General features: G+C 40.6%; 2 protein-coding genes and 1 long non-coding RNA gene across 16 annotated transcripts in view; 1 reads left to right on the forward strand and 2 right to left on the reverse strand.

Moving 5' to 3' along the window:
• The window catches only part of gpat2 (glycerol-3-phosphate acyltransferase 2, mitochondrial), a 49,536-nt gene extending 49,257 nt beyond the window's left edge, over nucleotides 1–279 (reverse strand). For all 9 annotated transcript variants that reach the window (XM_059966850.1, XM_059966814.1, XM_059966839.1 and 6 more), the window contains exon 1: nucleotides 145–279. The gene's annotated coding sequence lies outside the window, so the exon portion shown is untranslated. The remainder of the gene's footprint in view (nucleotides 1–144) is intronic.
• Nucleotides 280–341: 62 nt separating this feature from the next.
• Nucleotides 342–14,329, forward strand: LOC132392694 (uncharacterized). The gene is made up of 4 exons (XR_009511625.1): nucleotides 342–481; nucleotides 708–821; nucleotides 6,964–8,661; nucleotides 9,749–14,329. It is a non-coding gene; the product is annotated as an uncharacterized LOC132392694 (long non-coding RNA).
• Nucleotides 10,149–15,974, reverse strand: part of elmod3 (ELMO/CED-12 domain containing 3) — a 30,879-nt gene continuing 25,053 nt past the window's right edge. For all 6 annotated transcript variants that reach the window (XM_059966916.1, XM_059966907.1, XM_059966875.1 and 3 more), the window contains one exon: nucleotides 10,149–15,800. In XM_059966916.1, the coding sequence (XP_059822899.1) occupies nucleotides 15,571–15,800 (230 nt within the window). In that variant the 3' untranslated portion in view covers nucleotides 10,149–15,570. The remainder of the gene's footprint in view (nucleotides 15,801–15,974) is intronic.

Raw genomic sequence — 15,974 nt, forward strand, 5'->3', positions numbered from 1 at the left:
CCCAACCCTTTCACATGTCGAATGGCGGCTTCTCATTTCAGCCCATGTCCAACCCTTCGCCGTTCAGAGCGAAGCCCCCAACCCGTTCTCCGCTCCGGCCCCCACAGGCCAGGCGCACCTCGCCGCCACCAAGCTGACTCATACCAGAGGGCAAGCAGCACGGTCCCCGGGCGCCAACGCCAACGCCAACGCCAACGCCGACTCCCGCACCTGGACAGGCCGCCCGCGATCCCCGCCCTCTGATTGGCCAGTGCGCCGGCCCCGCCCGATTCCGGGACGGCTTCGTGATTAGTGTTACCGCCGTGGCGATGCCTCGCCATCACTTTCACACCTCTTGCCCCCAAAAGGGGGGTTAGTTACGATCCAAAACACATGACCTATCAGCCATCAAAACTTTGACAAACTTCTGCACGGCCTGGTATGGAAACACCAATGCCCTTGAACTGAACAAAAGTAGTGGGTACAGCCCAGTCCATCACAGGTAAGGCCCTCCCCACCATTGCGCACGTCGTCGCGGGAAGGCAGTTTCCATCTAGGCCATGCTCCCTTCTCGTTGCTGAGATCAGGAAGAAGGTGCAGGAGCCTCAGGTCCCACATGGAACAGTTATTACCCCTCAACCAGAGGGGATAAATTCACTCACTCCAACGCTGAACTGATTCCACAACCTTTTAAGGACTGGATATTTATTGCTTATTTATTATTGCAGCACACAAAACGCTGGGGGGAATAAAGAATCGACGTTTCCTACCGCGACCCTGCTTTACGACTGGAAAGGAAAGGGAGGGACTCTGATAGGAGAGGAGAGTGGATCCACAAGAAGGTGAGTGGCCAGAGTGGGTAATAGAAGAAAGGGGAGGAACATTTTTTTACTGGAAGGAGAAAGCAATGTGCATACCGTCAGGTTGGAGGCTATCTAGGTCACATATAAGGTGTTGCTCTTCCACTCTGAGGATGGCCTCATCTTGGTACATGGTCCAACATGTCAGATGGAAATGGAAATTAAAATGTTTGGCAGGGGTGCTCAATGAAGTGGTCCCCCAATTTTATGATGGGTCCCACCAATGTAGACAAGGCCACATCAGGAGCAGTGGACACAATGGGCGAACCCCCAGCAGATTCTCTGTTGAAGTGTTGTCTCATCTGGGAACTGTTTGGGGCTCAGAATGGAAGTGAATGGGTGGGTGTAGCATTTTGGCTGCTTGCAGGGTTTAGAGCCAGTGGGGAGGGACAAATGGACAAGAAAATCACTGGAAAGCGGAGGAGGGAGGTAAAGATATATTTGGTAGTAGGATCCCTGTGGAGTTGGTGAAAGGTGTGGAGGATGATGAGGCTCATGGGGTGGTGGTTAAGGACAAAGAAGAACCACTGTTAAGGTGGCTGGGAGATGGGGTGAACCCAGATGTTTGGGAAATGGATGAGATGCAGGGCAAGACAGCATTTATTTATTTTTTCTTTTCATTTTATATTTGCACAGTTTGCTGTTTTGCACATTGGTTGCTTATCCATCTCTGTCATGTCATTGATTCCATTGTGTTTCTTTCTGTTCACTATAAATACCCACTAGAGAATAAATCTCAGGTAGTACGAGGTGACATGTAAATACTTTGATATTAGTTTATTTTGAACTTCTTTCTCAGTGACACCAATGACCACATAGTACAAACTCATGGCTTAATTTCTGCTTAAGTGAGTTTTATTTGGAAAACATGAATTTATGCATATGTTTGGAAAAAAAAGTACTTCACCGTGACAAGTATAGCCAATTGCACGGAAATATTCAGTGAAAGAAATAGATATTAAAAGTAAAAGGATGGTGGTGATTATATCAGTTGTTACAGAGGAGCTGAGAACTAATTCTCTATAGTCATTGCTGTGAGGGATTTCACAATTTTTGTTAGAGGCCATACACTGTAGATGGACAATTCCAAGGAAAAGCTCTAGCAGGACTGGGAGACTTGATGTTAAGGCCTTATTTGGACAAAAGCTATAAGGAGGTCTAAAGCAGAGTCGTTCTGACTAATCTTAAACTGAACACTGGTGAAATGATTTTCGATAAGCAAGTGCCACTCTTAACAACCTAACATCACCTGCTTTACTGAGAAAAGAGTGATTGGACTTTAATTATATGGACAGTTTGATATTCATGAGGTTACAAGGTAGAAAATTTCCCAGATACAGTGTATATATAGCTAACTAGGTCTTCAGCAGCATAGACACAATGTCTTTTAAAGTTGAACATAGGGGTTCAACATTAGACCAAAATCTAATGGTTAATTTCTTTGATATAATGTTGAGTGCATCAGATTGTTGAAGGCGTAAGATATTTTAGCTGAAAATGATGACCAATACTTCAGCCTTAACTCTGCTTGTTGCAGATAGCAGTGATGAATATGTTGGAACGAAGTACCAATGCTAGCTATTTACAGTGGACTTTATTAACAATATGGTCATATGGTGGAGTTTCTCCAGGGAGATCCAGCTGCTTCCGGAAAGCCTTTGGACCTTCAGTGTTTGGTCTTCTGGCTTGATAGTAATAGTAGTAATAAACAGAGCATATCGCACTTTACCGATTGTGGGAGAATTCATTTCTGCTCCTACTGGTTAGCCAAGGTGCTTCCAGGGATTACCAGTTTTATACAACTGTTTCTGATTTGAATCGCATCAATTCAGTACAGTATCAATGCTATACAACACAATGGAGACCCTCCTTCATGCAAAGATAGATATTGATCTCCCAGTTGACTTTCGAATTGGTCATTCCTCCCATTCCTGTCATGGACGAATGTTCTTGCTGTAGATAAATCAGTAGAGTCAGGTCAAGTGGACTTTTCAATGCTTCAGTATGGCAGCCATATTTTTGAAGTATCAGTCTAATTTATTTATAACAACTGAAGCCCATCCAGAGTACATCTTTGCCTTTGATACTTTTTCCGATAGAGAAGGACAAACTCAGCAGCTGAAGGAGGTGGTTTCCTTCTCCCACTCTTTCTGTCTGCCCCACTGAAATCATGTCCCTGTACCTCAAACTCCATTTTATCATCCTTGGTTCAGTCCTTTCCCACCTCCGTCCACAACATGTCGCATGCTCTCGATCTCCTCACAACTTTCAATTCCCTGGCCCTGATGGTCTCATTTTCACTATGGATGCTTCGTCCCTAAGCACTTAAAGCTCGCCACTTCTTTCTTGGCAACAGACTCAACCGGTTTCCCTCCTCCATCTGCTGGAATTGGTTTCTTTTTCAGCTCTCCTCCCACTTCTCCAAACTCATGGTGAAGCCATGGGCACTAACATGGGCCTCAGCTATACTTGCCTTTTTGTTGGCTATGTGGAACAGTCCAGATTCCAAGCTTTCCACAGTAATGTCCCCAACTCTTCCTGCACTTTCTGATACCTGCATTGCTGCTTCTTCATGCACCCATGCTGAGCTTGTCATTTTTATCAACTTCGCTTTCAACCTCCGCCCTGCCCTTGAATTCACTTGGTCCATTTATGACACTGCCCTTTCCTTTCTCGATCTCTCTGTCTCCATCACTGGAGACAAACTGTCCACCATTACTCTTTTATAAACCTACATACTCCCATGGCTATCTTGACTATACATCCTTCCACCCTGTTTCCTGTAAAAATGCCATTCCCTTTTCTCAGTTCCTTCGTCTCCCTCCCTGCACCTGCACCCGAGATGATGTTTTCCTTTCCAGGACAGCCTCCTTCAAAGAAACAGTTTCCTTTTCTCATCCATTTTTTGAACATGCCCCTGATCTATCTTCCTACCTCCTTAACAAGGATAGAGATCCTCTTGTCCTCACCTACCACCTCATGAGTCTCCGCATCCAGCTCATCATTTTCCATGATTTTTGCCACCTTCAATGGGATTGTACCGCATCTTTACCTCCACCACACTCTGCATTTTGCAGGGATCGTCCCCTCCATGATTCCCTTGTCCATTCATCCCTCCCCCACTAGTCTCCCTCCTGGCACTTATCTCCCACCCTGCAAGTGGTAGAAATGCTACACTGCCCATTCATCTCCTCCCTCAGCTTCATTCAGGGCCCCAAATTTCCAGATGAGGCAACATTTTCACCTGTCAATCTGTTGGGGTTGTCCACTGTATCCACTGCTCTCGATGTGGCCTCCTCTATTTTGGTGAGATCTGGGGGGACTGCAGGATGTCCCAGTGGCCAAACATTTTAATTCCAATCCCCATTCTCATTCCAACAAGTTGGCCCATGGCTGCCTCTATTGCCACAATAAGGCCACCCTCACGTTGCACGAGCAACACCTCATACTCTGTCCCCAGTCTGATGACATGAATATCGATTTCTCCAACTTTAGTAATTTTCCCCCTCCCCTTTCCCTTTTCTTCAGAAAATAATTCTAACAAAAATAATTCTGTGATGTACTCTAGTCCGAGACCATTGAGAGATTTAATGGCAAGTAAGAGAACTTTAAAATCAGTTCTAAAAGATTCAGTACAGGAAGCCAATGTAGCTAGCATGGGAATGATAAATTCCCTCAACCTGGTTTTGTTTAAAAGTCTAGCAGTGGTGTTCTGAATGAGTTGTTTGTCAATATATTGCTTTGGAAGGCCAGTAAAAAGTAAATTGCAGTGATCTAGTCCATTCGATATAAAAGCATGATTTTGTTTCTCCCACTCTTACCTTTTCTCTTCACCCCACCTGCCTATCACCTTCCCCTGGTGCCCTCCTCCTTCCCTGTCTCCCATGGTCCGCTCTCCTCTCAGACAGATTCTTTTCCAGCCCTTTACCTTTACTGCCTGCCAATCTCCAAGCTTTTTACTCCTTCTCTTCCCCCTACCTTCCTGTTCTGCCTTCTTCCCCCTTTCTTTGCAATCCTGAAGAAGGGTCTCAGCCTGAAACATCGACTATTTGTTCATTTCCACAGATGCTGCCTGACCTGCTGAGTTCCTCCAGCATTTTGTGTGAGTCATGCTGGATTTTCAGCATCTGCAGAATCTCATTTATTCCTTATAGACCATAGAATATAGAAATTTACAGCACATTATAGGCCCTTCAGCCCACAATGTTGTACCGACCATGTAACCTACTCTAGAAACTACCTAGAAATTCCCTACCATGTGGCCCTCTATTTTTCTAAGCTCTGTGTACCTATCTAAGAGTCTCTTAAAATACCCTATTGTATCCGCCCCCACCGCCATTGCTGGCAGTGCATTCCACACATCCATCACTCTCTTGTGTGAAAAACCTACCTCAGACGTCCCCTCTGTACCTACTTCTAAGCACCTTAAAACTATACCCTGTCGTGTTAGCCACTTCAGCCCTGGGAAAAAGCCTCTGGCTATCCACACAATCAATGCCTCTCATCATCTTATACACCTCTACCAGGTCACTTCTCATTCTCCTTCATTCTAAGGAGTAAAAGCCAAGTTCACACAACCTATTCTCATAAGGCATACTCTCCAATCCAGGCAACATCCTTGTAAATCTCCTCTGCACTCTCTCTATAGTATCCTCATCCTTCTTGTAATAAGGTGACCAGAACTGAACACAGTACTCCAAGTGGGGTCTAACTAAGGTCTTATATAGCTTTAACATTACTTCGCAGCTCTGGAACTTAATATCCCCATCTTCCTATTGCCATCATATGATCTGGAGTACATGTTGAGGATTTTCAAGGCCATTCACTCCCACCTGTACCTCATTACACCAGCAGCTCTGGTGAATCTACCTTGCCTTGGAAAAGACATATGCAGGTATAACACTGATGGAATCTGGAACATTAATGTTTAAACGTATAACAGTGTTGTCCTGTTGGCTGATTAGTCCACAGGATAACTGTTCCAATTTAGACACCTGTCTCCAGATGTTATGTTTACAAGGGGAAACTTCGTAACTCTAAGTCAGCTGAAATCAACTTTGCTATTTGAAATCAATGTTAAAATAATACTGCCTTTTTTGTTTTGCCACGGTGATTTTGATGAAACTAAATGCCACTTTAGTGGGTTTAAAAGAGGACTGTCCAGTATCACATCCAAGCCAGATCAATATTACTGAGACTACCTGGTTATGAACAAATGATTTAATGAAATTTCAAAATACAAATTTGCTGAACACCATGGTGAGATTTGAAGTTGTATTTCAGCATTGTTCAACCTTCTGTTCCAGTAACTTGATATTAAGAAAAACTTTTCATACAAATGCAGTTCACAGTGCTTTAACAATAGGATAAAAGTACAAACATGAATAAAAATAAACATGAAAATAAAAGATGTTAGTTAAAAGCAGGTTAAACAAATTGGTTTTGAGCTGGCATTTAAAAGTGTTAACTGAGTCTGTATCCCTTATAATTTTAGCAATTGAATTCCACAGTTTAGGAGCATAGTTCAAAAAAGCTGACCTGCCAATAATCTTTTTAGGGAGATTATTTAGATCTAAGAGACCAGGGAAGAAGAACTAAGAGCTTGAGCAGGATTATAGAACAAAAATAATTCTGTGATGTACTCTAGTCCCAGACCATTGGGAGATTTAAAGGCAAGTAAGAGAGCTTTAAAATCAGTTCTAAAAGATTCAATACAGGAATCCAATGTAGCTAGCATGGGAATGATAAATTCCCTCATCCTGGTTTTGTTTAAAAGTCTAGCAGTGGTGTTCTGAATGAGTTGTTGTTTGTCAATATATTGCTTTGCAAGGCCAGTAAAAAGTAAATTGCAGTGATCTAGTCCATTCGATATAAAGGCATGATTTAGTTTCTCAGCATCATTACGTGATAGAATTTGACGTACCTTTGCAATATTTCTCAAGTGTAGAAATGCTGCTCTGGTCACTTTCTTTATGAGGGATTTAAAATCCAAACCTGAATTAAGAAGAACACCCAGACTAGTTACTTCTGATTTTACAAGGTAAGTTCATCTCTTTTGGCTTTGGGACTAACCAGAATTATTTCAGTTTTGTCTTCTAATTGCTCATCCATTTGTCTGTTGCAGAAATAAGAGAAAATAGGGTGTTATCATCATCAGGCTTAACCAAGGTAGGCAATTGTGTGTCGTCAGCATAACTGTGGAAATCTCGTTTATGCTCTCTAATGACGTCTCCTAGGGTGAACGTGTATAAGGAGAAGCTTAAAGGACCAAGAGAGCTTCCCTGAGCAACCCCAAAAGGTACATTGTACATCGAACATGGACATTAGTGAGAAGTTCACTGAAGGATAACGGGGAAGCATGGCAGTTGCTGATGTTGGCAAGCAGAGCTTTTGTAAAGGGAAGCAGTAGAAGCTGGGTGGCGAGGAGTTTAGCTTGAAGGGGATCAAGGAAACAGACATCAATGTTATCATCTTCACCCATGTTTTCAAATACCTCAAGGGCCAAAGGGAAGGTTGGGCCTGTTGAGAAAGATGGTCAGCACAGCAGCCGATTTTGAGATGAACAAAGTATTGAAGAATTCAACACCTGCAGTGTTACAGGAAGCTGAGAATACTTGTATTTTGGTAGTGCTTTTTCCAGGACCGATAAAGAAGTAAAAGTAGTGGGAGGGGATATAGTTACCAAGAAGTCAAATTTATGATTAGGGACTGGAACCGTGTAACTGTCGGAGTGTCAGTACAGTAAGTGGGAAAATCTCTTGAGAGGACAAGTTATACTTGTGTAACAATAAAAAATTTTCATGATCACTTTTTTTCCTGCTTACAGGCTACTGGACTAAATCAATTTTCAGTGTCATGGTGCAATTTGAATGTGCATGGTTGGACTATTGTAAAAGAAGTTTGTCCACTGATAGCAGTTATTTATTTAGAAAATAAGCTGAACCATTTGCAGAAAACTCCTTATGGTGGTCTGCCACACTTGATCATTCTGGGAATCTCTGCAGTGGCAGATCCAGATTTGTTGGAACAGAATCAAATCCATTTTTAAACCACTTTATTCTAGAGTATTGCAATACTGACAGAAGCCATCTTATCTCATGCTTCTGACAAGATACAATGATAGATAAACATAAAAGCACAGAAATAAAAACAGACCAAGAGAGCAAGTGTTGAACCATGTGTGGGAACAAAAGTCTCAGAGGACCTAATTTGGTTAACCACACTGTTGGAAGAAATTACTTAATTTTTTTTTGCAAAAGCTTTTTATGAAGTACACTGACGTTACTGAAAGTTGTGCTGGCATCTTTGAAACAAGGTGGTAACTAGGGAAAAGGTAGATCCACTCATAGACAAAGGAGCCAGTACTTGGAGCCAAAGGAAATGGGCTAAGTCATTAATGAGAACTTCACACTGATGTTCATCATAGAGAAGGACAAGGAGAACAGGCAGGGAATGTTGATATATCTAGGGCGTGGCTGCTGGGCATCTTAAAAAGCATTAAAGGGGATAATCTACCCAGGGCCTGTTGGGTGGTTCCAAAGGAGAAGATTCCTGGAGCCTTGACAGATTAATTTGTATCCTCTTTAGTCACTGATGAAGTAATTGATTTTGAATAACCTGTGTTATTCCTTTGTTTTAGAGGGCAACAGGGACAAAGCAGGAAGTAATAGACCAGCGAGCCTTCCATCTGTGGTGGAGAAAATACCAGAGAAAATTCTTGGGGACAGGAGACACTGATATTTGAAAATGCATAATCTTATTAGGGCACATTGCGCAGGGGAGACCATGTTCTTTGAGGAAGCGATGAAGATGATTCATTAGGGTAGGAAAGATGTTGTCTCCATAGACTTTAATAAACCATTTGACAAAATCTCTTATGGCAGGCTGGTCCGGATTAAGCCACACAGAATCCACAGAGAGTTCATTAGCCTGGTTACAGAAGTCAGAGGGTGGTGGTAGAGGGATATTTTTTTCTGCCTGGAGGTCTGTGACCAGCACTGTTCTGTGATTCATAAGTTTGCAGATCACAAACACTGGTGGAGTTGTCAATAGGAAACTTGTCAAAGGATACTATCGAACATAAATTAGTTGAGATTTGGAGCAGAGAAATGCCAAATGGATTTTAATGGTGTGAGGTTTTGCATTTCTGTACGTCAAATGCAAGGGAAACAAATACAGTAAATGGCAGGACGCTCGGGATGTTCAGAGGGCCTAGGTGCAAGTCCATACCTCCCTGAAAGAGGCAACAGAATGGTCGTAAAGAAGGCATACACTGGTGCCTTGATCCTTCAGGGCATGGAGTACAAACATCAGGAAGTTGTGTTGCAAACTTCAGTTAGACCAAATCTGAATAATTTTGTTCATTTATGGTCACCACACGATAGAAATGATATGTAGGTTTTGGGAGAGAGTACTGAAGAGATTCACTAGGATGTTACCTGGATTGGAGTACATTTACCATAGGGAGAGTTGGTACGCCTGAGCATTGCAGGTGTGGTCTCATATAAGTTTATAAAATTAGAAGAGGCATTACTAATAACACAGAATCCACCCCATGGATTTGGAAATTTCAAATACAACAGGGTACAGCTTGAAGGTGAGAGGGTCAAAGTTTAAAGATTTGTGGGGCAGTGTTTTAAACAGAGTGAGTGGTCGGTGTTTGAAATGGTCTAATAGGGGAGGTGTTAGAAGCAGATACTGCAGGGAAAATTTGAGGCATTCAGACACATGCACATGTACAGAATGGTGGGGGGGGGGATGAACCACATGAGAACAGATGGGATAAATTCAATTTGACACCATGGTAGCACATGGTGCTATATATTGTATGATTTTTTAAAAATGACATGTATCCTTCATTTTGGCAAAGTCACAAAGAAGCATCCAAGAAAGATAAAATTTTTTTGCAGATGCTGAAGTAAAACAGAAAATTCCAGAAACATTGAGAAGATCAGACAACACCTATGGAATGAGAAACAGAACTAATGTTTCATGTCATGAATCAGAACCAGAAAATGCTCGGGATGGAGCATACACAACTTGAGGTAAAGTGGACTGTGGGGAGTGAAGGAAAAGGGAGGTCTTCACGGGTGCAAGGCTGGAGTGTTTAAATAACAAAATGGATAATTATAAACATGAAATCTAGGTCCAGGCAAGCTGAAAATGGTGGCAAAATGCCCTTGAGAATGGGAGCAATTGTTAATATCGAGTTAAAATAATGCACTGTTGTAAGATTGTGAAGAATGCATGAAGCTATACTTTGTATAACCAAGATGAAACTGTCCATTCCAAGATAATCACTGAAGAACATTCCCAAAATTATTCTTTATTGTGATACAGTAATGCTACTGATTGTGAAACAGTTCATATAGATTTTTTATTTTAAAAACATAAAATTTAATGGATGCAAAAATAAAGATGTTTAGTGCTTATGTTCCATGACATCCCAAGTACAACCACAGTGCTAATATTACATCCTGAATACAGCCAGTCACAGTGTTCATTAGTGAAATCCTGTTTAAAGATAAAACATCAATTAACCTGCATTTGAACAAAGGAAAACTACAGGATAAATTAGACTTGCCAATAAAATATTAAACTTTGAAACAAAAATCACATTACTTGCAGTGACCTCAACAGCCCAAAGATCATTTAAAAAGGATTTCAGACATTTCACAGGTCCTCAGTATGCATCTCGTTTCTGCACAATTAATACCGAACATTTAATGTTGTAAAGGAGCAATAGATCCATCTGCAAACTTGTTCAAATCCAGAACCCATTTCTGATACCAAAGTGCCAAGGGCTCAATTCCCAAACGTTGAATTGCCCCGAGCTCACCACAAACCGGGGCCAGTGTGCAGTATGTAGGCAGACTGGATCTACAACTGAGAGGCACACTTCCAGGAAACAAGAGCCATTAGCATTCTAACATCTCTCAATCTCCTGTGCAGCTGTTTCCAGTGTTGTCACCAAATTTGATTAATATATGTTGGTAACAAAGGCCTTCATAAAATACCATGCCTTTTTTAATACACTATAATGTTATCTGTTAAGCATCTTATATGTTTGTTTGTTCATTGTTCCCCTACCAACACCGCCGGTGAAAGCTTTATACTCTGTAGTGAGTTTTGTTCTCATTCTACCCTTCAGACCCATGTTATAGAACTTAAATATCCATACTAGAGAGAGCTGACATTCGTAAAAATAATGTAATTTAACTGTAATTTAAATGTTTCTGAACACATCATACACCCACTTTACTGCAGTTCTCAATCATTCTCTTACCCAGATGGATGCCTTATATTGCACAATATCTTACAGTCTCCCACTCATTTTAAATTTCACACAGCTAAAGCTTTTGATTACCTGCCCATTTTATAGGGAAACTTCCCATTTAAACAAATTCAAAAATGCATTTTTGAGAACTGCTGTAATATTGCTGTATTAATGAAGAAACCTAATTACAGAGTTTACAACATTTTTACTGAAGCTACACTGCTGGCCTTCTCTACCCCAAGAGAAACAATGCAAGCAGCACATGCGTGTTACCATTTCAAAACCTCTCTGTTCCTCTCCAAAGCCCGATGAGGAAAAATCAATGGAATTAATAGCCATCAAAGCTCCTTGATGTAATGTGCCACAGGCAAGGGCTTAAAAAGAGATGGGTGCATAGCTAGTGGTTTCAGCAAGAAAACAGTATTGGGTAGTTTTTGGCTTGGCTTGCTAAAGTTGGTGGGATATCACAGTGTTCAGTGCTTGAGTCCTTACAACTTGAGTAAGATCCTAAACGGAGACATTTGTATATCCACAAAATTGCGTGGGAAAGTATACTGTGTGGAGAATGCAATGAAGCTCTAAGGATGGATATGCGAGTATGTGTTATTCAATTGTCATTTACTGAAATAAAACAAGTAATTTATTATACTTTATGTATAGGATGGTTCTGAATCACTTCATAACATTTGAAAGTACAACTTAACCCCAATTAGTTAAAGCCAACGATATCAAAGAATCCAAAATGTTTCAGGATTGTAATTGGATGTTTGTAATCCAAATTGGATACGTTTAATTCAACTGCCACTAACTAAAATAATGCAGTAAAAAGTCCAGATGAAATAGAATGCGAAACGAAAAGTTAGGATAAGACAAAAGAAACTTTGTATAGAGCATTACTAGGGCAGCAGACAGACAGAGCCCCACTGCACCAGAGTCCCTGACCCTGGGCATTACACAAGTGGAATTTGCAGGTTTTCCCTGTGATCACATCAGTTTCCCCCATGTTCTGGATTCTGCTTGGTGTAGGTAAATTGGCAGCTGGACATTGCTCCTAGTATTTGGGTGAATGATAGAATCTGGGGTGGGGGGTGGGGGTTAATGAGAATGTGGGGACAAGTGGGTGACTGATGGTGTTAGTGAGCTGAAGAGACATTTCCCTGCTGTATCACTATACATCTAAAACATCCCTAAAGTGAACGATATACACTGACTGCAATAGTGAATTTCTATCGCACGTTGGTTTTATTTAAGATTTTCACATCCCTCAGTTTTCCTTTGATCTTGGGCCTTCTAGAAAAATTTATGAAATAGCATATTTCTGGTGAAATAAAAAAATCTCTTGATCGACTGGGAAAACATTAGATTCATTACCAAGCCACAATATTGTGACATAACAATACATTAGGTGGTTCAGAATGCATTAAGTCAACAACTCAGAGGTCTGCAAGCAAACATGAAACTTGTGTCTTACAATGCAATAAGTCACAAAGGTACTTGCATGTGTACAGTACTGCTGGTATTAGAGGACAAGTTTTACTTGCGCTGACCTGTAAAGATGTTATCAGCACCACGGTCTACCCATCCTTTTTCACATGCTAGGGGGTCTTAAAATTTTCATTACCTTGTTTAAAAAATACTTGCGTTAATCAAGATTTGCGTATTAGTCCAATACATCTAAGACACCAAATATCTTTTTGTCACAATATTGAAGCTTCCACAAAATTTCATATGACTGTCCAATTTGAATGAAACTTGTTAACCTAAAGGTACCATTTGATTCCAAGATCACTGCTGGTGAGGAAGGCCATTGGATCCATCTTGGGCCATTCATCCAGAATCACCCTCAAATGTTTAATGCAGCATATACCAGTTTCTTAAACACCTGGACAATTGTCACCTCTCACTGCTATTTTCATTCTGTTCTTCTATATGTCACTCTCTTTCAGGCTAGTTCCAAATCTGCCCTTTACCAGCTTATTCAATTTTTACAAGCTTAGGACTGATCATTTACATACAATGATTTTTTTTCCCTCTACATGACTGTTTCTTCAACCTTTCTTCAATGTTTAGATCTCCAATATCAGTTTTGATTAAAAGTTATTAATCTGTTTTAACACTCTCCACTGCCTGACAACACTTACAGCATTTCAACACACCTGGTCTCTGCAGAATCTTGTGTATATGATTTCTAGCATTTTCTGTTTGACTGCAACAATAAGTTCAGATTCATTGCTCTTTCCCTCACTACCTCCAACACCAAAATATCTTGGAGATGACTGGAAAAACAACTCCTAAGCTATAGGGGCACAGTAGTCCCTCTGGTTGTATTGTTTGTCCTTCTACATTGATCAGTCATGTTCAATGACAACTAATTTTAAGTATCTTACTATGATGTCATTCTCCTGAATGAAAATGAGGAAAACAGCATATCCAGGTCTTAAGCACAGTTAAAAGATATCCAAGCTGACCACTAGCTATACATGTTCACATTAGTCAACTGCAACTCATGCACCTTGTGGTACAATATTAAACTGCAACTATAATGTCAGACAAGAGCACTTATGATCACAAACACAGCAATTTTCCAATGCTCAAACCATTATAATGGGAATGAATGCACTGTAGGCCTGTTGAGAATCAGCAACTACAAATGGTTATTCACTTTGTATATCCAGCCAGGGGAACAGCAATTTGACCTGTTCTCTTGACTAATATCCAGCACAGAGGCATCCCATAGTCTCACTCCATTTCCCCAGTTTGTGATGCCTACTTTTCCTTCAGCTTACTCCTGATGATCCTTGCTGATGATCCTCAATTTGCAGCCTAAGACTGAAAATCGGTAATGTGCAGAATTTGCCTGGCTTTACCAAGTTTTAGCAACACAGATCTCTGCAGTGGTAAATTTTACACAACAGTCTGCTACCTTGTAATTTCCTGTGAATGACTTCATGTTGGAAACACCAGACTCTGATATGTTTGAAAACCTTGCAGTGTTTAAGGACAAATACTCCACAAACTTTGAATCTAAATTCTAAAAAATTAGACAAGAATTCTTTTCTCCTCAAAACATCAAATATTTCACAAAAATTTCAACAAAATATTGCATACCTCTAATCTGTATTGAGGGGCCATGCTTACTGCTAATCAAGGAAAGTACTGCAACTTGCCAAATGCTGAAGAAATGAAATGAGCTACAGCTGAAATTCAACATCAACCACTCCAGAGGTACAAAGTCATTGAAGGTTCCTCAGTTAACAATTTTTAATAAGCAACAATTATGTTTCTGATAGCCTAACAGTCCAGTTTAAGAATACATTTAAAACATATTAAAATACATACACAATAAAAATGAGGCTAACATGAAATTTCTTGGAAGTTCCAACATTACCGGTACCATAAACTGATCAATAATGACACAGAATAGTGGAGTTACCATAAGTCTGATCTAGCACTCACAAGTGTTGGAGGAGGGGAACACTATACCGAAAAACAAATTGATAAATGCTACAACAAGGATCAACACTGCACAGCTGAATAGCTTACTTTTAAATAAATGTGAAGTTATGAAATATAAAGATGCAAAATTACTCAAAGATTGGATCATTGCTGAATTTTCTAAATGCAACTAGCCTGTCACTTGCAACTATGAAATGGACTTCATATGAAATTCTGAAACATTCATGGGTTTGAACAAGTTTTCAGCTCATTCAGAATCAGTCTTCTGTTTGGTGCCTGGCCCAAGACTTGCTGTCTGAACAAGTGCTACAGAATGAGGAAACTGGAGAACCATGTAGGGCTGTCAGGTATCACATGTCCTTACATTACATCAAATATTTCAGTCAACTAGTTTGTGTGGTTAAGATAAAAAATCAAGATGAGAGAGAGAGTGCCACCTTGAAATAAGAATCCTCTCATTCAACTGAATATGAACCACAATCATTTTGCCCAGCCAGAATACAGATACAATATTATTGCATCCTTCAGCTTTCTGTTTCATTACTGACAGCACTAATTCAGAATTAAAGCTAATTAGTGTCACTTTAAAAAGTAGAGTTCAAACTATGCCCAGCACAGACCGCATCACTGTTAAAAGGAACATATATGTTCTCCTCTCCTGAGTAGGGTAAAGTTCCAATGGAGGAACAGTTTTGAAAGGTAGCAGAAAGCTTCTTTGTGCTAGCATTATCTGGAAACAGCACTTGAGTGTTCAAGCTAGAGTAGCACTGAATATATGAGCTAATACAGCAAGCCTACAACAATTACACACTTGCAAGCCACTGTTATTAGGGGAAGCCAAGATTCTACTGCACTGATGTTGTTGTGTATGGTTAATGCCAGCCTACATAATGTCCAGTACTTTAGTGCATGCTGTAATAGTGAAACTTTCAGATGTCACATCCCTGCCACATGGTGATGTCGATGATTTTTCTCAATTTTCATCACTCACGCTTAGTTTCAGATTAGCCGCACCTCAGCCTCAGGCTCTGGCTCCAGCTCACACACGCCCATAAAGTTCATCTCTTTGGTGTTTGCAGCTGATGTGGATTTTGGCCTCACCCCAGCGTGATTGGTAGCTAGGGACATCTTGTCCGTGGACAGGACCATCCCATTCTGTCGCTCCATCAAGTAGATTTCCAACTTTTTCAGCAGTTGCTTTGGATTCTTTTTAGCAAATGTTTCAACCTCTGCAGAGAAAGAGGAAAGATGTTTTGTATTCTTAAAATTGTGCAAGCCAACATGGAATTTCAGAGAGATACCAATGCATTTTAATTGAAGTTAGTTCTGACGCACTAGTGTATATTGGACAAAATATTTTACATATTTTTTTTAAAGACAGTTTTTCATCTGTGCCATAGTTT

This window comes from Hypanus sabinus, chromosome 1 (genome assembly GCF_030144855.1).
Source record: "Hypanus sabinus isolate sHypSab1 chromosome 1, sHypSab1.hap1, whole genome shotgun sequence".
NCBI classification, from domain to species: domain Eukaryota; kingdom Metazoa; phylum Chordata; class Chondrichthyes; order Myliobatiformes; family Dasyatidae; genus Hypanus; species Hypanus sabinus.